This window comes from Ogataea philodendri (assembly GCF_020536065.1).
Source record: "Ogataea philodendri strain CBS6075 chromosome Unknown scaffold7, whole genome shotgun sequence".
NCBI lineage: Eukaryota > Fungi > Ascomycota > Pichiomycetes > Pichiales > Pichiaceae > Ogataea > Ogataea philodendri.
In genome coordinates, this window is record NW_025763914.1 from 70060 (window position 1) to 91858 (window position 21799).

The window sequence follows — 21799 nt, forward strand, 5'->3', positions numbered from 1 at the left end:
ATGGCTTCAAATTAATTTGTCTTCAACTGAAATAGCCCCTGAGTGAATAATCGTTTTATCTGGTTTTCCAAGTTTTATATGTTGCTTTATCGAAAAAATAAAAATGGCTTGCTTTAAGCTTAGAAAATTAATTAAGGTGGGAGGGTGCCCGATGAAACTGCGTTAATTAGCTGAGAAAAGCCCGTTCTGCGGGTAAGAGCGCTGGTTTGTATCCAGTATGGAAATCGTGAGCCAGCTACTTTGTCGTTTCACTTGGTTAATGTAGATCTTGTACCTTGATGGTGTACTGGTTTTAGGTCTCCGATCTCGAAATCGACCCGGCGATCGCCGTCTATGACAAATAAAAACTTGCCTCCATAATAATTCAAGTCGAGTTCAAAATGTTTGCCCGGAGTCTGAGGTTATCTTTGCGTGTGCCCCAGCTACAAGCTACGAGGCTGAGTCTGAGATTCATGACCACAGAAACAAGAGCGGCTATCGAAGAGGCCGTTGGTTCGGCCCCGGTGGTGCTGTTTATGAAAGGCACTCCAGAAGCTCCAGCCTGTGGCTTTTCCAGAGCCACCATTCAGATGCTGGGCCAGATGGGCGTGGATCCAGACAAATTCGCCGCCTACAACGTCTTGGAAGACCCTGAGCTCAGAGAGGGTATCAAGGAGTTCAGCGAATGGCCAACCATCCCGCAGCTTTACGTGAACAACGAGTTTGTGGGAGGATGCGACATTGTGATGGCCATGAGCCAATCGGGAGAGCTCAGCGAGGTGCTGGACTCGGCAGACGCTCTTGTTCCGGAAGAGGAAGAAGAGGAGAAATAGGGTTGTGTACATATAAAATCTTATGCTATTTTCCAAATGTAGTCCCTTGCCTTATGGTTTGCAGCCAGTGATCGCTACAAACCCCATTAAAGGACCGTTTGATCGGCCCGTCAGTCTACTGAGAAACAACACTGTCTTATTTCTCTACAGAAAGACGGGTTTGGCGCAATAAGTTCCCATTGTCTCGTATTATATACCTATCTTTTGCTCTCATCAATCATATTGTTAACCCCGTGTCTGACAGCGTCTTTCAGATCGTCAAAGTTTTGAATATCTTTTGGTCTAAACAAGCGCGACTGTCTCGACCACGAGACCGCATAATTGAAACACGACTCCCCGATCGCTAGATACTGCGACAACAACGATCTGGAGCTGTGCTCCCTCGCGATATCTTCAACGCTCACAGTTAGTCCGGTGGACTTCTTGATTCCCGCAAGAACCATCGATATCAGCACCAAATCAAAAGCGTAATGTGCGTATTTTCCAAGCTGTTGTTAGCCGATTTCAACAATTTGTATCACTTACTCCCATTTTGTATTGTTTAATTTAATTTAGTCTTCAAATTCCAAAATAAAAAACCTCCTATATATTGCGGCTGTGCACCAAAAAGTTGTCTTTTCCTAATATTTCGTACCATGGCGACTCCGTTGTCTGGGAACCTGCTTTTGTCACTGAGACCGTCCAAGATCTTCAGCAACCATGTTCCCGATACGCCGATCACGTCTCTCGACTTCGACGCCTCGGGCCAGTTCCTAGTTTCCGCCGGCGTCGACGAAAGCATACATCTTTACGACGTGACCAAGGGAAAACATATGAAACCAATCTACTCGAAGAAGTACGGCTGTCATCTTGCCCGGCTTGCACGTAAGGAAAAAACATGTGTCTACGCCTCAACAAAGGAAAACGATACTCTCAGATACCTCTCTTTACACGATAACTCGTTTATCAGGTATTTCAAAGGCCATACGGCAATGGTCACAGACGTGGAAATGGGCGACCTCAACCACATGTTTCTAAGCTCGTCTCTTGATAACACCGTCAAATTGTGGGATACTCGAACTGCCAATTGCCAATCGTCATTGGCGACCGAACAGGCTCCAAATCACGTGGCTCTTGATCCGACAAACTCTACAGCCGCAATCTACAACACATCCACAAACACGCTCTCGCTGCATGCCATTGGAAACCTCACCGACACCCCGTTCGAGTCGACCGTTTGCTCGTACGTGCGGCCAAACTCCGTCGTTAAAGTCATGTTCATGAATAATAACGAGCATATATTATTAACCACCAATTCAACAGAACATTACATACTCGACGCATTCAACTTGAAACTGGTTGCACGACTACTCAGACAATTGCCGTTCATCGACAGAAAGTATCCAGACACAGGAAACTTGACGGTCTCGCCAGATTGTCGGTTCATCTACGGTGGAAACGGCGACGGCTCGGTTTTGGTCTGGGACATGAAACTATTAGCGTCGCAAGACCTCCCAACGGTGTTGAACCCGGTGAAAAAAATCGAAAACCAAACAAAAACACTCCCGCGAATGCTCCTGTTCAATCCACAGTACTGCGTGATGGCCTCCGCAGACACAGAACTCTGCTTGTGGACACCCACCTTATAATTCACTGATATCAGCGTACCTGATATCGGCATTCTGTTCGCACCAATCGCACCACTGCTTCAAATATGCGACCTGACTCTCGCTGATGGTCTCCATGTCGCCAACCACACATAGTTGGCGTTTGCATCTGGTGATCGAAACGTTCAGCCGCTTATAATCGGCCAAAAATCCAACATCGTGAGATTCGTTCGACCTCACCAACGAAAAGATAATGATCTCCTTTTCTCTGCCTTGGAATCCGTCCACTGTGCTGATCTCTATGTTTAGGAAAGGACGCTCGCTGTCTTCGCGCAATAGCTTGCGCAAGCTTGTCACCTGTGCGCTGTATGGAGAAATCACACCAATATCTTCTTCCTTCACGTTGTGTTCTTCAATCAGAGAACGAACGTGTTTCAGCACCAAGAAACACTCTCCCTCGTTGTATTTTGATGATTGTAGTCCGCTGGAATCGTCGTCCGCGGAGTCCAGCTCAGGAAAATCCCCTCCTTGTGTATCATACCAAATAATCTCTTCAGCAATATCATCGTCTTCCGGTGCCTTAACGTAGGGAAAATCAGCCAGCTTGATGTTCTTGACCGACGAATGTGCTTTGAGTTTTCCCTCGTACAAACTGTCGCTTGGGAACCGCATGATTTTCTCGTTCATCCGGTATTGGATCTCCAAGAAACAGGTGAACTCTTTATGGTTTGGATGCACTTGAATGAGTCTGTCAAAAAGCGTCTTTGACAGCGTATTGACCACTTTAGCATTCTTGCGGGTCTTGATCGTCGGAGCCAGCTGTTTGTTATCACCAGCAATAATGAGCTGGTTCAATGAATGATGGTAGAGTAGAGGAATCCAGCACGATGGTTCCAACGACTGAGAAACCTCGTCAATGATCAACGTGTCAAAAAGATCACCGTTGTCTCTAATGCAATTAACAAGCTCCCTAGCGGACGAGCCGTGGAGAGTAGCAAGAACGATCTCAGACCCAATCAGAACGTCGCTGTACGCCTTTTTGGACCTGTTGCGAAGATCTTTCTTCAGTTCCTTAATTTCTTGGTACATTTCGCGTCGCTCTCTGTAGCTTTTGGTTTTCTTTGTCTTTTTCGTCAGTTTGTTGATCTCGCTTAGTATTCCTTTCAAGATATCTCCGGACTCCTCCTCTGCGATCAAATCAAGCGAATGACGGAGAATCTGGGGCAAAATTCTTGCTGGATGTCCTATTCTGACCAGCTTGGAATACGATCCTTTTGGGTAAAACCCTGAGAGTCTTTCCAGGATGGTGTCGATAGATATGTTAGATGGGCCACAAATAAGGATTCTTTTCGTTGATTCGCTCTGTCTTTTCTCGATCATTTGCTTGACAAGCTCCACAATCGTGCTGGTTTTACCCGTTCCCGGCGGACCGTGGATGATGCTCAAATTGCTGGCGAGCGAGAATTCAATTGCGTGTTTTTGCGAATCGTTTAAATTGACATTGTGCCAGTTTAATTGTCCCTTGGAATCGCGAATAGACGGCGCAATGAATGACGTCTTGCCCAACACCAACTTCACCAACGTGGATGCTGTGTTTTCGTCCAGCTCAGCCAGCTTCCTCATTGTGGACTCCATTCTGTTGTATGTGATTTCATTATCAACCTTCACCAGCCAAACTTTGACATCTGTGTCGTAGAAAGAGTAGATTTGTTCCTCGATCCGGGCCCCCTCGGCCGTTGTGGAGTCGTAGTTCACAGCAATGTTGATCTGCTGATCGCCAACAAAAACAACAACACCATCAACGTTCACTGCTAGTTCCTGTGCCTCTGCTGTGTCTTGTTTCTTGGAAGAACCCTTAAGTTTCTTTGCATTTGAGCTTGCACCATACCTGTCGAGTTTGACAATATCACCAGTCTTGAAATCACTAGCCTTGAACCCGCTATCCTCCTTCCCGGCCACAGCACTGTGCGGAACAAGCTCAATGATCTGTTTGCCCCCAATACCTGTGCGAACATTACTCACACTCAAATTGAGTATAGCAAGTCCATTGGCACGCAGACTTTTCGGCGACGCGCGCGAGATAAGCTCTGCAGTCTGTTCAAAGCTCTCCTTCCGCTCAACAGCCAAACAGTCGAGAAATCGCGCCGATAGATCGGCATTTGTCGTTGTCATAAAGAAAAAAAAATCAAGTTATTTTCACCAATTGAATCCTACAACATATTACATGAATCATATCTCAATTCTCTAGTTATCAATGTATGTGCGATCTTACATGATGACCAAGTCACCAAACTTCTCCTTGTAACCTGGAACCTCGAATCTACCCTTCGAAACCATGTCTTGAACCTTGTCCTCAACGTCAGGTCTAGCCTTGGTGACATCGTCAACAGTAAGTTGGTCAAATGGTCTGGCGGTCTCGATGTTCTCAAGAGTCTTCTCCAAGTCAGTGAGCTCGGAGAGAACAACACTCTCGGTCTCCTTGGCGTTCTCCAAAGCCTTGGCTTCGAAAGAATCGATCAATTTCAACTGCTTGGACAGGTTGGTCTTGGATGCAGTGAACTTGGCCACGTCAGCTTGGATCTTGTCAACAATAGCTGCGTTCTTCAATGTGCTCTTGTAAGACGAGAAATCAACAGTGGTTGGTTGTTGTTTCAACTCAAACAAAACTCTCTTGGCCTCGTCATTTCTCTTCTTGAATGAAGTCAATGCGGCAGCAGTCTGTCCAGAAAGACCCAACTGAGACACAATTTTGGTCCAGTCCAACTTGGTGGCGGCGGATTTGGCAACAGACATGTTATTTGTTAAGCTAGTGGTTTCCAGTAACTCCGATGGTCAATTCCTCTAAACAAATGGCGTATTTATCCAAATATGGTAAACAAGGTCGATTTCAAGATTTACTTCTTAATTTCAACCGGTTACTTGCCAATTATAATAGCCAAAGATACCTCAAGTTCAAACTGATGAATATAAAAAAACCGGTGTCTTTTTTTCTCGGCCAATCAACATTTCGAAAAAATCCAAACTATGGCACTAAACGTCGCGCACACACAGTGGCTTTTTATGCGGTAAAGTTTTCAAAACTTAAGAAAAGAAAAACACACATTAACTCGTTAAAACATCCTTACACTAATAAATGCGATGGTTAACCTCATCAAGCGAATCGTACGAGATATCAATGGCTCCTAGAAGCAACTTCTTCACATAGTTGACTTCAGTTGATAGCTCCTTATTTTTACGCGCAATCTGTTTCATCTCGATCTCAATTGGAGATGTGCAATCAATCACGTCTCCAATATTAGAATCGTTATCCAAACTGTCCAGGTACTCGCCTGCGTCCAGGTCGGTGCCGATCTGTGCAAATTGGTAGCAGATCGACCGTTTAGGCATATTGTTCTCCTTCAGTTCTTTCTGGGCCATCTTGATGACCTTGTCGAGCTTGTATCTGTCTCCATTTGGTGCTCCATCCGTAAACGTGACAATAAGTAAAGGCTGTGCAAGTTTACGGGATCTGATCTCTGGCTTCAAGATCAGCTCGTACAAATTAGTGGCCAACGGAGTGACTCCGCCAACCACCAAGTTGGACAGAACAAGGTCCAACTGTTGCTCTGTCTCGATACAGTCACAGTCAACGTTGTGGTTGTACTTGAGGAATTGGTAGATCTCCTGATGGTTGTTCATGAATTTCAGTCTGAGCGGTTGTGTGCTGACGTTGATCTTCATAAACAGTTTCAGGAAATCGTGCAGCTGCTGTAACCGATTGCCTGTTCTCATTGAGCCGGAATTGTCGATATAGAAAAAGATCTTGAACAAACAAAGTTGACTCAGATCATAGAACGAGTACTCCTGGCCGGGCACTCCAAACGTCTGGGCAACTTGTTGTATTCTGGGAAGACAGTTTGATTCAATAAGTTGGTTAAGAACCGCCTCGTCATGCGCGTAGAATGGTAAGCCGTCCTGGAAACAGGTAATTACTTTGGTTGCAAATAATTTGGCAACACCTTTAGTTTCTTTATTACCGCCAAAAAAACTCTTCTTCTTCTTTCCAATCAGTCTCAAATAGTTCTCGAAAGTCTTAGGAGACTGGATTCGATTGATGGTCTTGTACGAATGAGTCAACAGTGGCTGGTACTTGGACTCGATATCGTCCTCGTTGGTTGTTGATAGTTCAGCGCGGCGAACAACAGTGTCACTCGATTGTGCACTGGCCAGTCTGGATGCAATTGGAGAGGATACGGTCGATCCTGGGGGTGGACCTTGCGGCTTGCTATAGTGGATCTTGGATTCAACGGACATCATACGGAATTGCTAAGAGATAAGTCTAGCTTACTGAAACATAGCTACTTCGCTATCGATTTAATATAGCCATTGCAAGAGGCTTAGCAAGATGCAGGATCATTGGTGCCCAGTTCGAAGAAGGCACCTCTAAACAATCAACAAGGGTCTTGATGCAAGGTTTGTCATGCGTATTTTCCTTGCTGCGCCTTAATTTATCTGGTCATGTGACCTGGATTTCGTCAAGGTCCCGATGATCTTTCTAGTTTGGGCAACCATCTCGGACACCTGTTGCTTGTGGAACTTGTCTGCTTCAAGCTCTTTGCACATCTGATTGTGTCTTTTGGTTAGCAGTGATTCCATATTCGTCATTCTGTCCAGCAGGGTCCTCAAATCCCGTGCCAATCTATCTTGATTTGTCGGTGCTGGTGGCTGAAAAAAATTGATCAAGTTCATCTCCGTATCATTGTTAAATATAGATGTGTTTTTTGTAGCCTCCTGCTCCTGCATAATGTCGGTATTGTCTTCCATCAATGATGAGGTTATAATCGGATCGTTGGTGTAGTCTTGAGGCACAGTACTGGGAGACTCAGCCACTTGAGAACAAGTACCTTTGCATTGGATATCAATAGGAGCGGAAAGCTTAAATTGCTCGGAACTAGATCCAGGTATTTCTTGGCTTCTTGGTCTCTTGGCCTCCGCTACAGCTCTTCTTCGGGCTGCTCTTTCCGCCCTACTTTCAAACGGAGGAAGCTGCATAATTGAGATCGTCGGCTCACAGGTCTCGGCAAGCTTCATTTTCTTTGGAGAAGCGTCAATTGGCTCTGAACTTAACGTTCTTGTGACTTTTCCGGCTTTGAACTTTTGTTTACCTTGATCTTTTCTTTCTGCTCTTAATTTAGCATTTGCTGATGGAGACTCAAAAAAGATCTCAGACTCACTAAAAGAGCTACTTGTGTTGTTCAGTAAACTATCCGAGCCATTCTGATTAATCGGAATCAATGATTTGGAACAGAATATCTTTCTATGATTGGCCATGCTTGTTTGATATGAAATCCTGATCCCAACTTTTTATCCCCTTTTCTTAAAATAATTGGGCTGTGCCGCTACTTATATTTAGAAGAGGTCTACCGACTAGAATCCATTGATAATACAGAACGCGAAAGAAGCAATTAAATAGAAGGGAAATCAAAAGCACTCTCTCTTTAGTCGCTTAAGTGTCTCTCTTCTTTAAATATTTACCGTTCTTGGTAAACCGTTTCGGAACCTTCTTGCTGTAGTCGTCAAAGAGCTGTTCTTCCTCGCCGGCGTCATCCTTGTGTGTTTCGGTGGCTGTGAACTTCTTGGACTTTCTGTAGTTTTCAGCAAACTCAACATCCGTGACCGATTTCTCCAGGTCCAAATCTTGGTCCACAACAGACTCCAAGTTGGAACCACCTGACGATGCAGTCTTTGCGGAGCCAGCGGGAGGCAAACTGTTTTTCTTCAATTGAAGAGCAGCAACCTCAGCATACGAAAGCTTGCGAACTTGGATGTCAATAAAGTCGTCGTCCAAGTCGTCGCCCTCGTGCATTTTCTTCATGGCAATAACCTTGTTGGTTGAATCGCCCACCATTTTGAACTCCTTCTCCTTGTTGGCAACCGTAGCAGGATCCACCACCGGCTCTGTTTTGGCGGCGCTCTTGCTACCGCCAAACGGCCAGAACCAGGATCTTGGTTTCTTAGCACTGGAGACGCTTGCCGTCACGTTGGAGAGTTCCACCGTGTTGAAGTCAATCACCTGCGGTTCCGAAGACGTGTCAACCGCGGCCGCACCGGATTTCGAGGACATGAACATGTTTGGGAAATAGAAAAAGCGTGTTTTGTTCGAGCTAACCAGCTAGTTTGAGTCGCCAGTCAGCAAGACAGATAAATATGAAAACAAATAGTTCTGCATCCCGGTTGCATATGGGGGACCTGCTTCACCAGCCACATTTCAGCGATAAAAGAAATATCTGTTTAGCGAGTGTCTTGGCTCGTGGAAACAGCAATTGAAGCATATTGGGTCTTCACTAAGCTTAAACACGCTGGATATACCTTCTTCGCCCGACAAACGTACCTGGTAACACGAATTCAAATGACCCATAATCTGCTCAGCCACATTTGTTTTCTTATCTATGTGGCGTATCGAGCAACGCCATCAAAACTGTAAACAACTTCAACTAATCAACCTCGTGCACCCGAAAACCCCTGCACCACCAAACACGTCCTGCAACTTGAAATTGGCTCATTTGGAATAACGCGTAATGTTCCAAATTGGCCCTTTTGATACTTGCACGTTACTATCGCCTAAATCTTCGTGACCTCGATGAGTGTTGCAAATAAGCGGGGTTTTTCATTCGATAAGGTAATCTTGACACCATAGCGGTGCAAAGATGTGTAACAGAAGATGAAACATGGTTGTAAATAGCTGTATCCACCATGGGGTTCCAGAGCTGGAACTGACTACTTGAGCATATTCATTTCATCATCACAGTGTCTCCAGAGTGCTCCACATATTCCCGAAAGCCCAAATCGTGTCACAAGAAGCAACATAAGTCGTGTCATAATTCTTAAATACCCGATCCCGTTTGGCAGTGCCCCAATTGTAAAGCCCTAGATTTGTAATTGTTACTCTATCTTCTTTGTTCTTTGGATAGCCCTCAGACTTTTGATTTGGGGAATTCAGAGTCTGGGAAATTGCGTCGTTTAGTGTTTGTTCGCTAACGATTTACATTATTCATTCACAGCTTAATTTTCAAATCATACCATCTATTTAGCCAGCCAACTGCAATTGGGTTCTAGTTCCCTTACGCCACCAATCCGATAACTTCGACCGCCATGTTATTACAATCTAAAAAGCAGAAACTCAACAAGGCGAAGAAACAGCAACAGGAACTCTCTGCTAGTTCAGGAAATGAGATTGCTCAAGAGGGCACAAACTCGTCCATAGGATTGATAAGGAAATCAGAAAGCATTTTATCTCCGCATTTATCAATCTTTCAAGCTTTGCAGAATCCAGAGCTGGAGCTCGACATGTCTGCTCTCGATACAGGCACCGAACGAAGAATTCCGACCCCAATTAATACAAACCCAGACTTCAGCACTTATAATAGTTTTTACAGAAACGAGGACTTCTCTATAACATCATGGCAATCAATACCATCTGGCTTTGGATTGGCAGATCAGAACGCCCCTCCTCCAAGCAGAGCTTTGCGAAGTCCCGCCAAATTGAATAGTCCAAATATTGGGTCGATTCTTTCTAGCTCCGATAACGAAGAGCACAGGTTAGAGGATGTTCCGGTGCAAAGTTCCAATCATGAGGTGATCATTTTCGATTCCGAATCCTTTTCAGAGTCTTCGGATGACGATACCATAGATTCCTCCACAGTTGTTCCATCATTTGTCATGCCCCGCGTTTCTGTTCCCAGTCTTGCTAATTCCAGCTCGGTGTTACAAAACGCAATCAGAGTCCAAGTGATTGGCCATCAACGTGAAATTCTACTTTCAAGACTCGCCAAATACCGCAAAACGCTCAACCGGACTGTCTTCACCGACGTTGACCCGTCGTTTATGGTTGCGATTGTGAACGATGATAACTATCTGCTTCCGACCTTGATCGACAAGCCATTCATTCCCATTCTCACCGGCAACTCGAACGCCGACTCGTCATTGCTGAGGAAGTCGGTTTCCAAGAACTTGATGATTTGCGAGCCAATCCGAATGCAAACAATAAACGACAACTTGATGCCACTTATCGAGTTTCTCTCGAATTTGCAGGTTTCCGGAGGCGACTTTGGGAAGGTGATCGAGCTGTCGGCTTCACAGTATGCAATGACGAACCAGCCGCTGTCTCTGGAAAGTGTCAACTCCGTTCTACTGGATAAGTCTGCCAGAAAGCTTCGCAGAAGCTCGCTACACAAGGAACTGGACGATTCCAACAAGAACAACGGGTACCCTAAGAACTACAAGCAGGGATTGCTGTTCGGGATCACTGTTGGGATGGTGGGGTTGGTTGTTGTGCTTGTTTGGAAGGAGTTTGCGCCTAGCCCTGTTCCGGACAAGCTTGAGAATCCGTCCAGAATGAACAAGATTCTGTTCAGGCCAAAAGAGGTTCTTCAGTCGGACTGTAAGTCGGACGAATTTGACTTGCAAGGAATACCACACGCAATGGCGGCATTTTGCGAGAGCGCAGTGAAGGGGTCTGTTGAGGCTCTGGAATTTGTGAAGACCGATTTGGAGGCGTTGGGCAAGATGCTAGCCAGTTCGAGTTTTTTCCTGATTGAAAGAACAAAACTTACACTTTTGCGACTAATCGAAATGACAGGAGAGGTTTTATCATGGTAAATGCAACGGGTTAATTGGAATCAGGGGTTCTTATACAGGTTGATCATATGCAATTTTATTGTTCTACAAGTAGACATGATACAATGTTGTGTTTCAAAATCATTGTTGGATAATGACCTATATATATGATTACACTTCTGGCACCGGGGTTTCTTGGATTTGTTGGTTTTCCTCGTTCTCCTCGTTCTCCTCGTTCTCCTTCTGCAGCAAGTCAAACGCTCCTTCTGTTCCTGGAATGTAATTAGGGTTCGACTTGTTATGCACCGTATAATACAACGGACAAGTCTTGTTGGTTCTGATATGGCCAAGAGCACCGCAAGTGGCACATCTTCTGCTGGTGGACTTTCCTTTGCCGATTCCCTTGCCGCTGATTCTGCCCTCGCTGTCGATATTAATTGACAGAAGACCTTTCTTCTTCTTTTTGTCCTGGAGCCGTTGCAACTTGGCGAGTTCTTCCTCGAGCTTCTTCTTGACCTTTTTGTTTTCCTCGGCGTCGTTAGTCAGAACAATATTGTCTGTGTCGAGCTCCATTGGATCCTCCAGAAGCTTTCTCTGTCTCTTTTTAACGTAAAGTTCCACGACTTTGGGATCCTTGACTATCTCGACTCTCCGCTGGAGAATGCCGTACGAATCCTTCACCATCCGCACAATTTTGAGGAACCGCGGTCTTTCGCCGCCAACCTCACGGTTCAGCACCTCGTTGGCCGCACTGAAGTTCTTTGTATCGTCGAGCTCTTTCTGCTCCACCGGCCGAGGCTTGTCGGTGTTCCGCGTCTTGCTCAAAGCTTTCCATTGCTTAAACCACACCTTGGCAATCTCCTTCTCATAAACCTTTTGCTGGATGGCCACGTTGTACGTGTGCGTGATAGAACTCTTCTTCTCCTCCTTCTCTGTTGGTTTGGGCGGCGGAACAAAGTCCTCGCTCAGATTCGCAGCGTTTTTGATAAACCCTCCTTTCATCGAGGTTCTCAAGAAAGAGAACGCTTCTCCTTTACCGGACGGATCACCCTCGCCGTAAATCTGAAGCATGGCCTTTCCATGAGTGGCAGCAACAAAGTTACGAGTGATGTTCCACGGAGCAAGCTGGACAGACAACGGGCCGTCGTTGGCCATCAGATCGCGCTCCTTTTTGGCACCCGGGTCTGTGGCCGGAGACTGTGCGCTCACACTGCCCGGCTGCGACCCGTCTTCTAGCCGTTCCCGCTTGTACGAGTCCAAATCTTCAAGTCGTTGGTGGCCGGCCTGCATCGAGTCCAACAGTGCTATATCTTCGGGTGTCACAATGTTGCGGATCTCCTCGTAGTTCGGTAGCTTGTCCGAGAGCTTCACTTTCCAGTATCCCTGGTCGTTTCCGCTTCTTTGGTACTCCATGAACTCCTTGAGTCTCTGACGGTTCTGCATGTCGTTCTGGTCCGGGAAATGGTCGGCAATGTCCCGCACAAGAAGCCGACGCTCCTCGTTTCTGTTCAGGACACGGTAAACCACCATTTTGAGTCTGTTTTTGGACGTGGCTGTGACTTTCCGCGAGTGTGGACCAGGAACCTCCAAAACAGGCAGCGTCTGGCCAACTGTAAAGACAAAATTAATAGACCGCAAGAAGTACTTCTGCGACGACCCGCCTCCAGAGCTTCGCACCAGCAAAAAGTCTGTGCACAGCGGATCGTGCTTGAATATAGGAGCTCTGATCATCCGGTTGTACAACGTAGGAACAATGTGGCCAGGCTCGACGTATCCAAAGTTCCAGAACGGAGACCGATCTTGCAACCCTAGAACATGTGTCTCTCCAACTGGCAGCTTTGGACGACTGGTATCGTCGTCGTTGAGTTTTCTGTAATAGTTGATCAGCTTGGAACACATTCCAAAGTTGTTGAGAACAATGGGGTTCTCCTCGCTGTACTCGAGCATGAAGAAGTCCGCCGAGTCTCCAAGCGTCAGGTCGGAAGAGTCTTTGAAAATCTCGCGAGGCTCTTTTCCCTTGTCACGCTTCTTCTTTCTAGTCTTCACCTTGGAAAACACCATCGTGGTGTTTGGACGAACAGTGAACTGTGGACGATGCAAGAACCGCATTTCTCTCTCAGAGAGCTTCACCTTGTAGTATGGGAACTGCAGCTTCAGCGCTGTCACCGAGTGGTCGATATTCATGTTTCCAATAGTGGCTCTGATCTTGGTCTGGTAGCTCTTGCGCAACTGGTCGTACTCCTTGTCGTTCGATAAGCTGAAACGCAGCTCAAGTGTCTTTTCGTTGGTTGGCAGTTTGGCCAACACAGCCTTCTTGGCCGCGACCTCCTCATTCTCTGTTCTCACGTTGGTGAACAGCATCTTTGGATCGTTTCTGTCGAGTTTCAGGTTCAAGATGTCTGTGTTCAAAGAACCTTCGAAAATCATCTCGTCCTCGTCGTCGTCCCAGCCGTCCGAGTCGACCCAATCCAGCTTGAGTCTCTTCGTGGACGGAATATCTGTTTGTGTGCCTTCTATGATCTGGTCGTCGTCCCAGTCTGCCGTGGAAATGGCAATCTCCTGGCCGAAGTCCTTGATCGTCTCCTTGACAACCTCGGCCGGCTCAACCTCCTTTTCCTGCTGTACGCTCTGGAGATCGTTTTCGGAGATCTCGATGATCTTTTGCTGTATTTTCTGTTCCTGGTTCGTCGAAACCTTCGTGGCGTTCTTGAACGACTTTCTAGTGTCCACCTGGAACTCAAAGGTCAATTTCGTAGGAAGCAGCGGACGTTTCACGGCGGGTGGCACCTGGTAACTGTATCTGAGCGGAATAATGGGGAATAACGTCTGCATCTTCAATGGCTTGCCGCGCTTAAACGTTGGATAGTACAGTCTAAGCAGTTTTTCTCGAGTCTGGATCCGTTTTTTCTCCAAAAATGCTCTTCTTTCCTCGTCGTCGAGTCTGTGATCGTTGGACTCGTCAAACAGAAGTTCTTCGTGCTCGTCCATCATCTCGTTGTCGTGTTCGTAGTCCAAATCTGCCAATCCAAGGTTCGCCGCATTGCTCTCAAAAATACCCTCGCCAAGGTTCTCGGCGTCGTCCTCGTCCACGCCCTCCATGGCCTCCTCCTGCAACTCCTTCATAAAATCGTCCTCCTCTTCCTCGTCGTCCTCCTCCTCGGCTTCAGGCTCCTCCTGCTTCACCGAGTCCTCTTCTTCGGCGAGCTCGTCTTCATCTTCGAAATCAACGGCATCCGCAGCGTGAACAGTCGATCCATCAAACATGTTGTCCAGGTTCTCAAGACCAAGCTGGCCGTTCAAGGCCGAGTCAAAATCGTCGTCGTCAACCTGCGCCATATCAATTCATTGACTTTTGTAGAGGAGTTGTTTTTACTGTTGGTTTAATTTTTTTAAAACCAGTGGAAGCTTTATATTTTTAGTTGTTTTAATAATGTTCTCCTTAAATAAATTAGTGTCTGTGAAATCCGGCTACCGCGCGCTAAGCACAGTCTCGAGCGAGCTCGTGGATCAGTTTTTGGCCTCCAACCCGTCCACTATTGCAATCGACGCCACATGGTTCTTCCCCAACGATCCCCGAAACGCATTTAAGGAACACACCCAGAAACGGCTGAACGATAAAACAGTGTTTTTCGATATCGAAGACATTTCCGACAAGTCGAATCCGTTCCCGCACATGTTGCCGTCCAAGTCGCAGTTCGAACAGCAGATCAGCAAGCTCGGAATCACCAATGACTCAACGCTTCTTATCTATGACACCAGTGACGTCTACAGCGCCTGCAGAGCCTCGTGGATGTTTGAGATCTTTGGACACGACTTGGATAAGCTCTACATCTTGGACAATTTTGCGGGATACAAAAACTACACCACAAAGTCCACAGATTCCAAATCCCCGCTACCAGAGTCCATTTATAAAGCCACCTTTGATAAGTCGAAACTGGTCTCTTTTGAAGAACTAAAGCAATTGGTTCTCGAGGACAAGATCGGCAAGTCGTACACATTACTGGACGCCAGATCGGGGCCCCGATTCGACGGATCCGCCAACGAGGCAAGACCAGGCATCTCCTCGGGCCATATCAAAAACGCTATCAACGTCCCATTCCAGGACTTTCTCAACGCTGATAAACAGTTCATAGCCCCAGAGGCCATTCTGAACCGGCTCAAACAGGCAGGTGTTGACGAATCCAAGCCGATCATCGTCATGTGTGGTTCGGGAGTCACCGCCTGTGTTGTTAGGTGCGGGCTTCTACTTGCGGGCTTTGATGCGAAAAATATCGCTGTCTACGACGGGTCCTGGACAGAATGGGCCACAAGGGCCCCTGAACTGGTCACCAAGTCTGTATAAGTCGTTTCCTAGAACCCAAACTCTAGGTCCTCGTATTTAACCTCATTAAAAATCGTTCGTAACTCGTTAACCAGCCGGCTCCATTCGTGGTAGCCAGTAGCAGTTTTGTGCATAATTAGTTTTTCCTCAAACAACCGGACAATCGAGTGGAACTTGAGCATCTCGTCGATCTCAAGCAGTCCAAACATGAACTCATTGAAAAGCACCAGGTCTTTCTCGTGCGGGCCGCGGGCCTGGATCGAATGGTCGAACCACGTCCCCAATTTGGCCATAATACCCATGAAATCGGTGATGGGGGTCTTCTGGAACGACACCGGGGTCCTCGTTTCGATGTAGTTCGAGTCTAACAGCGTTCTTTCCGGTGGCCGTTTCTTCTTGGGAGAAACGAAGTTGCTGAAGAAATCAACTTTCCGTTTCTTTGGAGACTCGTACAACGAGCCAGTGATTCCCAAGTTTCTTCTCCCCAGCTCCTCCTTGAGCTCCTTTTGGATCTGTGACGGCAGCTCGTTGAAAACTTCCCAGTTGATCTCGCTCTCGCGTATTCCAAAAGTGCCCTCGTTTCTTCGAACTGGACTTTTGGGTTTGGTAGCAGGTTTCAAAGACTCGGGTTTGTCGAGCTTGAAAAGACCCGACTTGAACGGAAGCTGTTTCTGATCGGCATCAAGCCCCTTCTGGGTCTTTTTCTGGTCGGAGACCAGTTTGTTCATCGATATGGAAACTCCCCGCAGCTCTTTAACGTCCGGATTAATTGCTCTGTAAATATGTTTTAGCTCCGTTGCCAAAATGCCTGCCTCGCGCGTGAAATGACCAAATCGTGTTGTTCGCGAAACAAACTCGCAATGGCCCATTCCCAGATACTTTGGCGGGTCAACCGGGGCGTCTGGGTGTCGAGTGGCCAGTTTCAACGTGATTGAAGAGCCAACCATGTTCACCTTGAGCAACCGCGTATTCATTTCCTTGGCAAGATCGCCCAGAAACTTTTCCACCTCCACGTCGGTGTCGAACCGTATTCCCCAGTTGACGTCGATCGAGAGCGACTTCCGCTCGTACTCTTCTGGATTGGCCAGAATATCGATCGTCGTATCGTCGATTCCCCGGACATAGTTGAATATTGTCACTCCTGTTTTCGGGCCAAACACAGACGACAGTTTCTGCTTGGACACGCTGCGAAGCTCGGTCACCCAAGCGTTAGTGATATTCAGCTCGGTTTCCAGCTTGCTGCAAATCTGCGGTCCTATTCCCGGCAGGTCAGCAAACCTGACCGTGTCCAGAAACGTGAGCACCTCGTCGTCGTGGACGTAGTACATTCCGTTCGGTTTGGCTCTGTGCAGAGCCAGCTTGGCCAGCAGCACGTTGGGCCCGCTTCCGCAGCTCACAGAGCACTTTGTGAGCTTCTGGACCTCCTGTTTGATCTCCGTCATGATTTCAGCAGGACTCTTTGTCACGCTCAGCGAAGTGATGTCCAACAGGGCCTCGTCAACAGAAACAGGCAGAATCGAGTCGATCTCGAAACCAAGCAAAATCTCGTAGAATAGCTTGGATATCCGCTCATACTCGTCAAACTGGTACTCAAGACAAACCAGTTCAGGACATAATCTTCTTGCGGAACGCAGCCACATGCCGTTTCTACACCCTTTTGCTCTGGCGACGTAGTTACAAGAAGCAATATCCGAGGTGTTGCCTCCATGAGTAACACAAACAGGAACACTGTTGATGTCTATTGGCGGGTCGTGCATCAACGCCGAGACCGTGGCAAAGAAACAGTCGAAATCAACGTGCAGAATCACCCGCGTGCTGGTTGCAACCTTTTCGAGCTTCCTGCTGGTGAGAGTATCTATCGCCCGGTGCAAAAAATGCGACCGCAGGTCTGCTTTCCAGGAACTCAAATGGTGCAACCGAGACTTGGCAAAGAAGTTCGACAGAAAGTTCGGGTGCTTGCAGTTCATGTGGTCGGGCATCTCCACCTCCTCTTGTTTGTCCAGGTTGTCTTCTGGATCGGTGATCTGCGAAAGCTGAGAGATCTCTGCTTCCTCTTCGACCACCGGCTTGGCAGCAGTGTCAATACGTTGTTGGCCATAATCGTTATGGATCACCATGTAGTCGGCCCAATGTAGCAGCCGCTTCGACTCGATGCTTTCTGTGATCCACGTGGGCTTCAACACCTTGTAGTTTCTAAACTCGAGCTTTTTCTGAGGAGTCAATGTCTCTGAGATGATATGGGTGGCATTTCCCTTGGCTCCCAGCGCCTGGATATACGTTCCGCCATGGAGGATGATGAGTTTGTGGAGCTGCTCCGCGTCCGGACTCGTCTTGCCGTTGATGTAGATGACGCATCCTTCGAATACCGGCGGATATTCCAAGCCGCGAGCGTTCTTGATGAATTCAACGTACTGGAGATCCTCTTCCTGCTGTTTCAAAGCCTTGTGCCGGAAATACGTGTCGAAATCGCCAAACTCGATCTCCTGGCTGCCTTGGTCGACCTCTGCGGGATCCACCGATAGCTGCAAATCTTGGTCGTTGAGTGGCGAGTTGCTGCGGAAGCTTTCCGACGCGCGATTGCTTGACATAATATTTTGATCGGAACCACCCTGATCCGCGTGATCGGACACGGGCTGGGAGGTGATCAACGGCTGTTTCAGTCCGCGACTCTGGCTCAGCTTGTTGACAAACGAAATGAACTCTCCATCGTTCATCGACCCCCAATCATCGGAATTCTGAACGCCACTCTCGTCAGCCTGTGTGGCTTCTAAAGACTCCGGCTGTGAAGACGCCACTTGGACAGCTTCTTCCGCACCCTCGCGTCTCTCCCGCTCCCGAAGTAACAGATCTATCTCCGAGTCGTTGATGGACCCCCATTCAGTTGCGGAAGACAAATCCATGCCGGTCTTTCAAACTTAAATATGACCTTAATTTTCACTAAACACCGGATGTGTTAAAATTTATGTCCGGCCAGTGGATAATCTCCGACAACCGTTTTAATATTTAAGGAGCCCAATTTCAACTTTTTTTACTTTCAGCAACCATACACGAAAATGAGCGGACTTTCACCATGTTGTTTCAAGCTTTCCATCCATGGTAAGTATACAGACAAATCATGAAGTTCTAACCTGCAAAGAGGGCGAACCTAAGGGAGAATTCACTAAAATAGGTAACTTTGGTGTCTACAAAACAGGCAGTGCTTCAGACAAAGTGCTTGCTATTTTCCCAGACATTTACGGTTACAGACTCAACAACGTCAAATTGATTGCCGACAGATTCGCAGAGAACCTTGGTATCCAGGTTTTCATTTTGGATTTGTTTGACGAGGACCCTATCACGGAGAAGTCCGACCGTGGCGCATGGCTGACTAAACACTCTCCAGATAAGAAGACTCCTCTTGTTAAGGAATTTTTGGCCGAGGTCAAAAAGACTTTGAGTCCAAAGTTCTTGGCTGCAATTGGATACTGCTACGGTGCCAAGTTTGTCTTTGAGAACCTGACCAAAGACTCTTTGTTGGACGTTGGTGCTGTTGCTCACCCAAGTTTCACCCAGGTCTCCGACGTTGAGAGCTTGGAGAAGCCATTGGTGATCAGTCTTGCCGAACACGATGAGTACTTCAGCGACGACCTCAGAGCAAAGACCTTGGAAATTCTCCAAAAGAAGAACATCCGTTACCAAATCGATCTATACAGTGGTACTTCGCACGGATTCTCTGTCAGAGGTGACCTTTCCGACCCTGTCATCAAGTACGCTGTCGAAAAGGCCCTGTTGGACCAGATCCACTGGTTCAGATCTTTCATTAATTAGAGTTATTTAGAAAGAATTCATTCATTTTTTTGACCTGGCTAGAAATACACACAAACTATAGAAGATCTCTTCTGCGATAATTGGTAAACCCTTGAGAATCTTGGTTCCCAACACTGTCATCTCTTGCCCGCGAGGTTGGCGACTGCGTGTTGTTGTTGGCAGAGGCTTTAAAGATGAAGGAGTTTCTGCTAGAATCGTCCTCATTGCCATTGGTGAACGGGTTCAAGCTACTCCCGCTTGTACTTTCGCTCTTGAGCTTCTGTTCAGGGCTCTGGATGTAGCCGGAGTTGTTGATGGATTGTTGGTCCATCAAGTAGGAGTTTCTATCATGTCCCCTCATAGCAGTGGCTCCAAGAGCAGCAAGCTCGTACTCGATCTTGTCCTCGGGTCTATCGTTCGTGATGAAAGCCAATCTGTCGTCCTTAATTGGTTCATATCTTGTGTCTGGGTTCTTCCGAATCAATGCCAAAGTGCATGTAACGATGGTGAAAATCAGCAAAATGGCGGCAAAAACTGCATTGAGAATAAAGTAAACCAATGCTGCCACCGACGAAACCACTGCGGGTTGTTTGAAAATGTTGGAAAAGAATAAGTAAAAGATCGAATTGATCACGTTGATCACGCCAATGAAAATGTTGAAGATGTTGGTTCTCTTATCCATGAAAGGTCTCTTGAAAATCAAAGCCACACAGTAGATCAGTTCGATTGCAAAAATCAGAACAGCAACAACCTTACCGTGGTTTTGCAAAGCAGCAATGAAAATGGCTCTCAGGAAAATGTGGAACAGATGAATGGCCACCCAGAAATAGTTGTTGGCCTTGTATTGAGCATACAAGAATCCAAACTTGTTCAAAACCTTCTCATCTCCGAAAAGAAGGTATGCTGGGTTCTTGAACTTTCTCACAGATCTGGATCCAGCAAGAAGAATTCTGATCGAGGCATAGACCATCATGATCAATGCAATTGCCAGAATTGCGACTGCAAACACAACACATCCAGCAGAATCAACTCGTGTGAATTCCCAAATACACAAGAACGTGAGTGTTGGGAAAGTGATGTTGTACAATCTGTAAAGACATCCTTTGATGACAGATCTGTAATGGTTTCTGAACCCAATAACTTTGTTTCCCTTGATTGCTCCTGTTCTTGCCATCAACTCACAAATTCCTTTGAAAATGGTGGTCAGCACAAGCAACGCGAAACCAACAAAGAGGAAGAAAATGATACCTGTCATGAAGATGTTGGAGATCTCGATGTTGGACAAATAAGCAACTCTTTGGATACCTCTAAGAATCAAAGTTTTCGATCCAACATCGTCCTCATTGGTGGTGTACAGACTCGAGTCGCTCAAGACATCGCTAGAAGAGTCCGAGCTTTCGGCGGTGATTCTTTTCACAAGTCTCAGTTTCTTCAACATCTTTTGAACAGAGATCGAAATCACCGACTTGCTTTGCAGGATCGAGGTGACTTTTCCGCCAGTTGCCTGGACATACCAGTAAATCATATCTTGCATGAACTGGACACGGATAATACCCAGAGACCACATGAAATTCTGAGCCCAGGCAGCGGCGACTGGTGGAACCAAAGAGACACCCATCATGGAGGTGAGAGCCAAGTTCTGGAAGTAGATGAAAAGAGAAGCGGCATTCGAGGCGATGTGGGCCGCAGTGGCGGAGTGGCCGAGAATCGACACAAACGACGACACCACCAGTCCGAAACCAGAAACAATGGCAATAGGCCATCCGGCGTATCTAGTTTGCACACTCTTGCCGTTGGTCATGGTTGCCTTGACACAGGCGAGAGGATCGGTTCTGTCTGTGTCATTTGTTGAGTACACCACAACCTTGACATAGGCATCCAAATCAGGCACCGTATAGGCAATTCCAGGAATCTGCTTGATCAAATCGCTTTCAATCTTGTAACTGTATCCGGAGATACTAATTCTTCCTGAGGAAATTGGACACAATGTGGCATAGTTAAGGTCACATAAATCGTAGGATGTAGAGTAGATGTTAAGACCGTAAACCACAACGGACACTTCGGCGCTGATTTTACCGGTAATAAGCGAGTTACCGTCCACGTTCAGAACCACTGTGGAATTGTCGGGATAGAATGTGACATCGAAATAACTGGAACTGAATTGCGAGTCTTCCATACAGGTCAAAAGGGATGACGATTTCAAGTATTTTTGAGCTTCGACAACAAGCCCGTTGGTCAAAAGCCATAGCACGAGGGTGAAGCTATAAGGGAATTTCATCTTTGTTCAGTATGACTGGCCCTGAAGCATATAATAAAATTTTTTGAGGTAACGCAAAGTTGTTAATAAACAAACGTAAGGGGGAAGGACAGTGATCTCAGATGTTAACCGATGATCTAGAGAGTCGGAAACGGTGTGACTGGTGAAATGAGAGTTATTGAATCTGAAAAGAGCAAAATATCCGGGTTAGCAACTCTTTTTTATCCAAGATCACTAAGGATAACAAGATCAAGGCTTATAATGTTGAAGTTTCTAAAAATATGCTGCCTTGATTTCCCAAAAAGATTTATGGTAAACGAATTTTCAGCTGACAGAAAGATTATGTAATGGGTTGGAGAGAGGTTTTCCCGTGTAAAGATGTGTTGGCATTTTTGGGGTCTCGAGTCACTTGACGTTCAAACGGTTGCTATCCAAGACCCCA

At 46.7% G+C, this 21799-nt stretch overlaps 20 protein-coding genes across 20 annotated transcripts; 7 read left to right on the plus strand and 13 right to left on the minus strand.

Moving 5' to 3' along the window:
• Positions 1 to 380: 380 nt before the first annotated feature.
• OGAPHI_002830 (uncharacterized protein) lies at positions 381 to 812 on the plus strand (the record flags this gene model as incomplete). The annotated part of the gene is made up of 1 exon (XM_046203743.1): positions 381 to 812. One exon carries the CDS (start codon positions 381 to 383, stop codon positions 810 to 812), a length of 432 nt encoding a protein of 143 aa, XP_046061993.1.
• Positions 813 to 1009: 197 nt separating this feature from the next.
• Positions 1010 to 1255, minus strand: OGAPHI_002831 (uncharacterized protein; the record flags this gene model as incomplete). Its single annotated transcript, XM_046203744.1, has 1 exon — positions 1010 to 1255. The coding sequence occupies one exon, from the start codon at positions 1253 to 1255 to the stop codon at positions 1010 to 1012; it is 246 nt and encodes an 81-aa protein (XP_046061994.1).
• A 98-nt stretch (positions 1256 to 1353) lies between these two features.
• OGAPHI_002832 (uncharacterized protein) lies at positions 1354 to 1821 on the minus strand (the record flags this gene model as incomplete). Its single annotated transcript, XM_046203745.1, has 2 exons — positions 1354 to 1597; positions 1733 to 1821. 2 exons carry the CDS (start codon positions 1819 to 1821, stop codon positions 1354 to 1356), a joined length of 333 nt encoding a protein of 110 aa, XP_046061995.1.
• On the plus strand, positions 1448 to 2440 carry OGAPHI_002833 (uncharacterized protein; the record flags this gene model as incomplete). Its single annotated transcript, XM_046203746.1, has 1 exon — positions 1448 to 2440. One exon carries the CDS (start codon positions 1448 to 1450, stop codon positions 2438 to 2440), a length of 993 nt encoding a protein of 330 aa, XP_046061996.1.
• Positions 2435 to 4570, minus strand: OGAPHI_002834 (uncharacterized protein; the record flags this gene model as incomplete). The annotated part of the gene is made up of 1 exon (XM_046203747.1): positions 2435 to 4570. The coding sequence occupies one exon, from the start codon at positions 4568 to 4570 to the stop codon at positions 2435 to 2437; it is 2136 nt and encodes a 711-aa protein (XP_046061997.1).
• A 96-nt stretch (positions 4571 to 4666) lies between these two features.
• Positions 4667 to 5191, minus strand: OGAPHI_002835 (uncharacterized protein; the record flags this gene model as incomplete). The annotated part of the gene is made up of 1 exon (XM_046203748.1): positions 4667 to 5191. One exon carries the CDS (start codon positions 5189 to 5191, stop codon positions 4667 to 4669), a length of 525 nt encoding a protein of 174 aa, XP_046061998.1.
• A 333-nt stretch (positions 5192 to 5524) lies between these two features.
• OGAPHI_002836 (uncharacterized protein) lies at positions 5525 to 6694 on the minus strand (the record flags this gene model as incomplete). Its single annotated transcript, XM_046203749.1, has 1 exon — positions 5525 to 6694. One exon carries the CDS (start codon positions 6692 to 6694, stop codon positions 5525 to 5527), a length of 1170 nt encoding a protein of 389 aa, XP_046061999.1.
• A 186-nt stretch (positions 6695 to 6880) lies between these two features.
• Positions 6881 to 7708, minus strand: OGAPHI_002837 (uncharacterized protein; the record flags this gene model as incomplete). The annotated part of the gene is made up of 1 exon (XM_046203750.1): positions 6881 to 7708. The coding sequence occupies one exon, from the start codon at positions 7706 to 7708 to the stop codon at positions 6881 to 6883; it is 828 nt and encodes a 275-aa protein (XP_046062000.1).
• A 175-nt stretch (positions 7709 to 7883) lies between these two features.
• OGAPHI_002838 (uncharacterized protein) lies at positions 7884 to 8507 on the minus strand (the record flags this gene model as incomplete). The annotated part of the gene is made up of 1 exon (XM_046203752.1): positions 7884 to 8507. One exon carries the CDS (start codon positions 8505 to 8507, stop codon positions 7884 to 7886), a length of 624 nt encoding a protein of 207 aa, XP_046062001.1.
• Positions 8203 to 8520, plus strand: OGAPHI_002839 (uncharacterized protein; the record flags this gene model as incomplete). The annotated part of the gene is made up of 1 exon (XM_046203753.1): positions 8203 to 8520. One exon carries the CDS (start codon positions 8203 to 8205, stop codon positions 8518 to 8520), a length of 318 nt encoding a protein of 105 aa, XP_046062002.1.
• Positions 8521 to 9529: 1009 nt separating this feature from the next.
• OGAPHI_002840 (uncharacterized protein) lies at positions 9530 to 11035 on the plus strand (the record flags this gene model as incomplete). The annotated part of the gene is made up of 1 exon (XM_046203754.1): positions 9530 to 11035. One exon carries the CDS (start codon positions 9530 to 9532, stop codon positions 11033 to 11035), a length of 1506 nt encoding a protein of 501 aa, XP_046062003.1.
• Positions 10288 to 11082, minus strand: OGAPHI_002841 (uncharacterized protein; the record flags this gene model as incomplete). The annotated part of the gene is made up of 3 exons (XM_046203755.1): positions 10288 to 10588; positions 10658 to 10783; positions 11072 to 11082. The coding sequence occupies 3 exons, from the start codon at positions 11080 to 11082 to the stop codon at positions 10288 to 10290; spliced, it is 438 nt and encodes a 145-aa protein (XP_046062004.1).
• An 82-nt stretch (positions 11083 to 11164) lies between these two features.
• Positions 11165 to 14329, minus strand: OGAPHI_002842 (uncharacterized protein; the record flags this gene model as incomplete). The annotated part of the gene is made up of 1 exon (XM_046203756.1): positions 11165 to 14329. The coding sequence occupies one exon, from the start codon at positions 14327 to 14329 to the stop codon at positions 11165 to 11167; it is 3165 nt and encodes a 1054-aa protein (XP_046062005.1).
• Positions 14330 to 14423: 94 nt separating this feature from the next.
• OGAPHI_002843 (uncharacterized protein) lies at positions 14424 to 15989 on the plus strand (the record flags this gene model as incomplete). The annotated part of the gene is made up of 2 exons (XM_046203757.1): positions 14424 to 15329; positions 15672 to 15989. The coding sequence occupies 2 exons, from the start codon at positions 14424 to 14426 to the stop codon at positions 15987 to 15989; spliced, it is 1224 nt and encodes a 407-aa protein (XP_046062006.1).
• OGAPHI_002844 (uncharacterized protein) lies at positions 14900 to 15187 on the minus strand (the record flags this gene model as incomplete). Its single annotated transcript, XM_046203758.1, has 1 exon — positions 14900 to 15187. One exon carries the CDS (start codon positions 15185 to 15187, stop codon positions 14900 to 14902), a length of 288 nt encoding a protein of 95 aa, XP_046062007.1.
• Positions 15344 to 18214, minus strand: OGAPHI_002845 (uncharacterized protein; the record flags this gene model as incomplete). Its single annotated transcript, XM_046203759.1, has 1 exon — positions 15344 to 18214. The coding sequence occupies one exon, from the start codon at positions 18212 to 18214 to the stop codon at positions 15344 to 15346; it is 2871 nt and encodes a 956-aa protein (XP_046062008.1).
• Positions 18215 to 18407: 193 nt separating this feature from the next.
• Positions 18408 to 19121, plus strand: OGAPHI_002846 (uncharacterized protein; the record flags this gene model as incomplete). The annotated part of the gene is made up of 1 exon (XM_046203760.1): positions 18408 to 19121. One exon carries the CDS (start codon positions 18408 to 18410, stop codon positions 19119 to 19121), a length of 714 nt encoding a protein of 237 aa, XP_046062009.1.
• Positions 18516 to 19114, minus strand: OGAPHI_002847 (uncharacterized protein; the record flags this gene model as incomplete). Its single annotated transcript, XM_046203761.1, has 2 exons — positions 18516 to 18941; positions 19013 to 19114. 2 exons carry the CDS (start codon positions 19112 to 19114, stop codon positions 18516 to 18518), a joined length of 528 nt encoding a protein of 175 aa, XP_046062010.1.
• Positions 19122 to 19176: 55 nt separating the features above from the next.
• Positions 19177 to 21378, minus strand: OGAPHI_002848 (uncharacterized protein; the record flags this gene model as incomplete). The annotated part of the gene is made up of 1 exon (XM_046203763.1): positions 19177 to 21378. The coding sequence occupies one exon, from the start codon at positions 21376 to 21378 to the stop codon at positions 19177 to 19179; it is 2202 nt and encodes a 733-aa protein (XP_046062011.1).
• On the plus strand, positions 19748 to 20952 carry OGAPHI_002849 (uncharacterized protein; the record flags this gene model as incomplete). Its single annotated transcript, XM_046203764.1, has 2 exons — positions 19748 to 19812; positions 19872 to 20952. 2 exons carry the CDS (start codon positions 19748 to 19750, stop codon positions 20950 to 20952), a joined length of 1146 nt encoding a protein of 381 aa, XP_046062012.1.
• Positions 21379 to 21799: the final 421 nt, after the last annotated feature.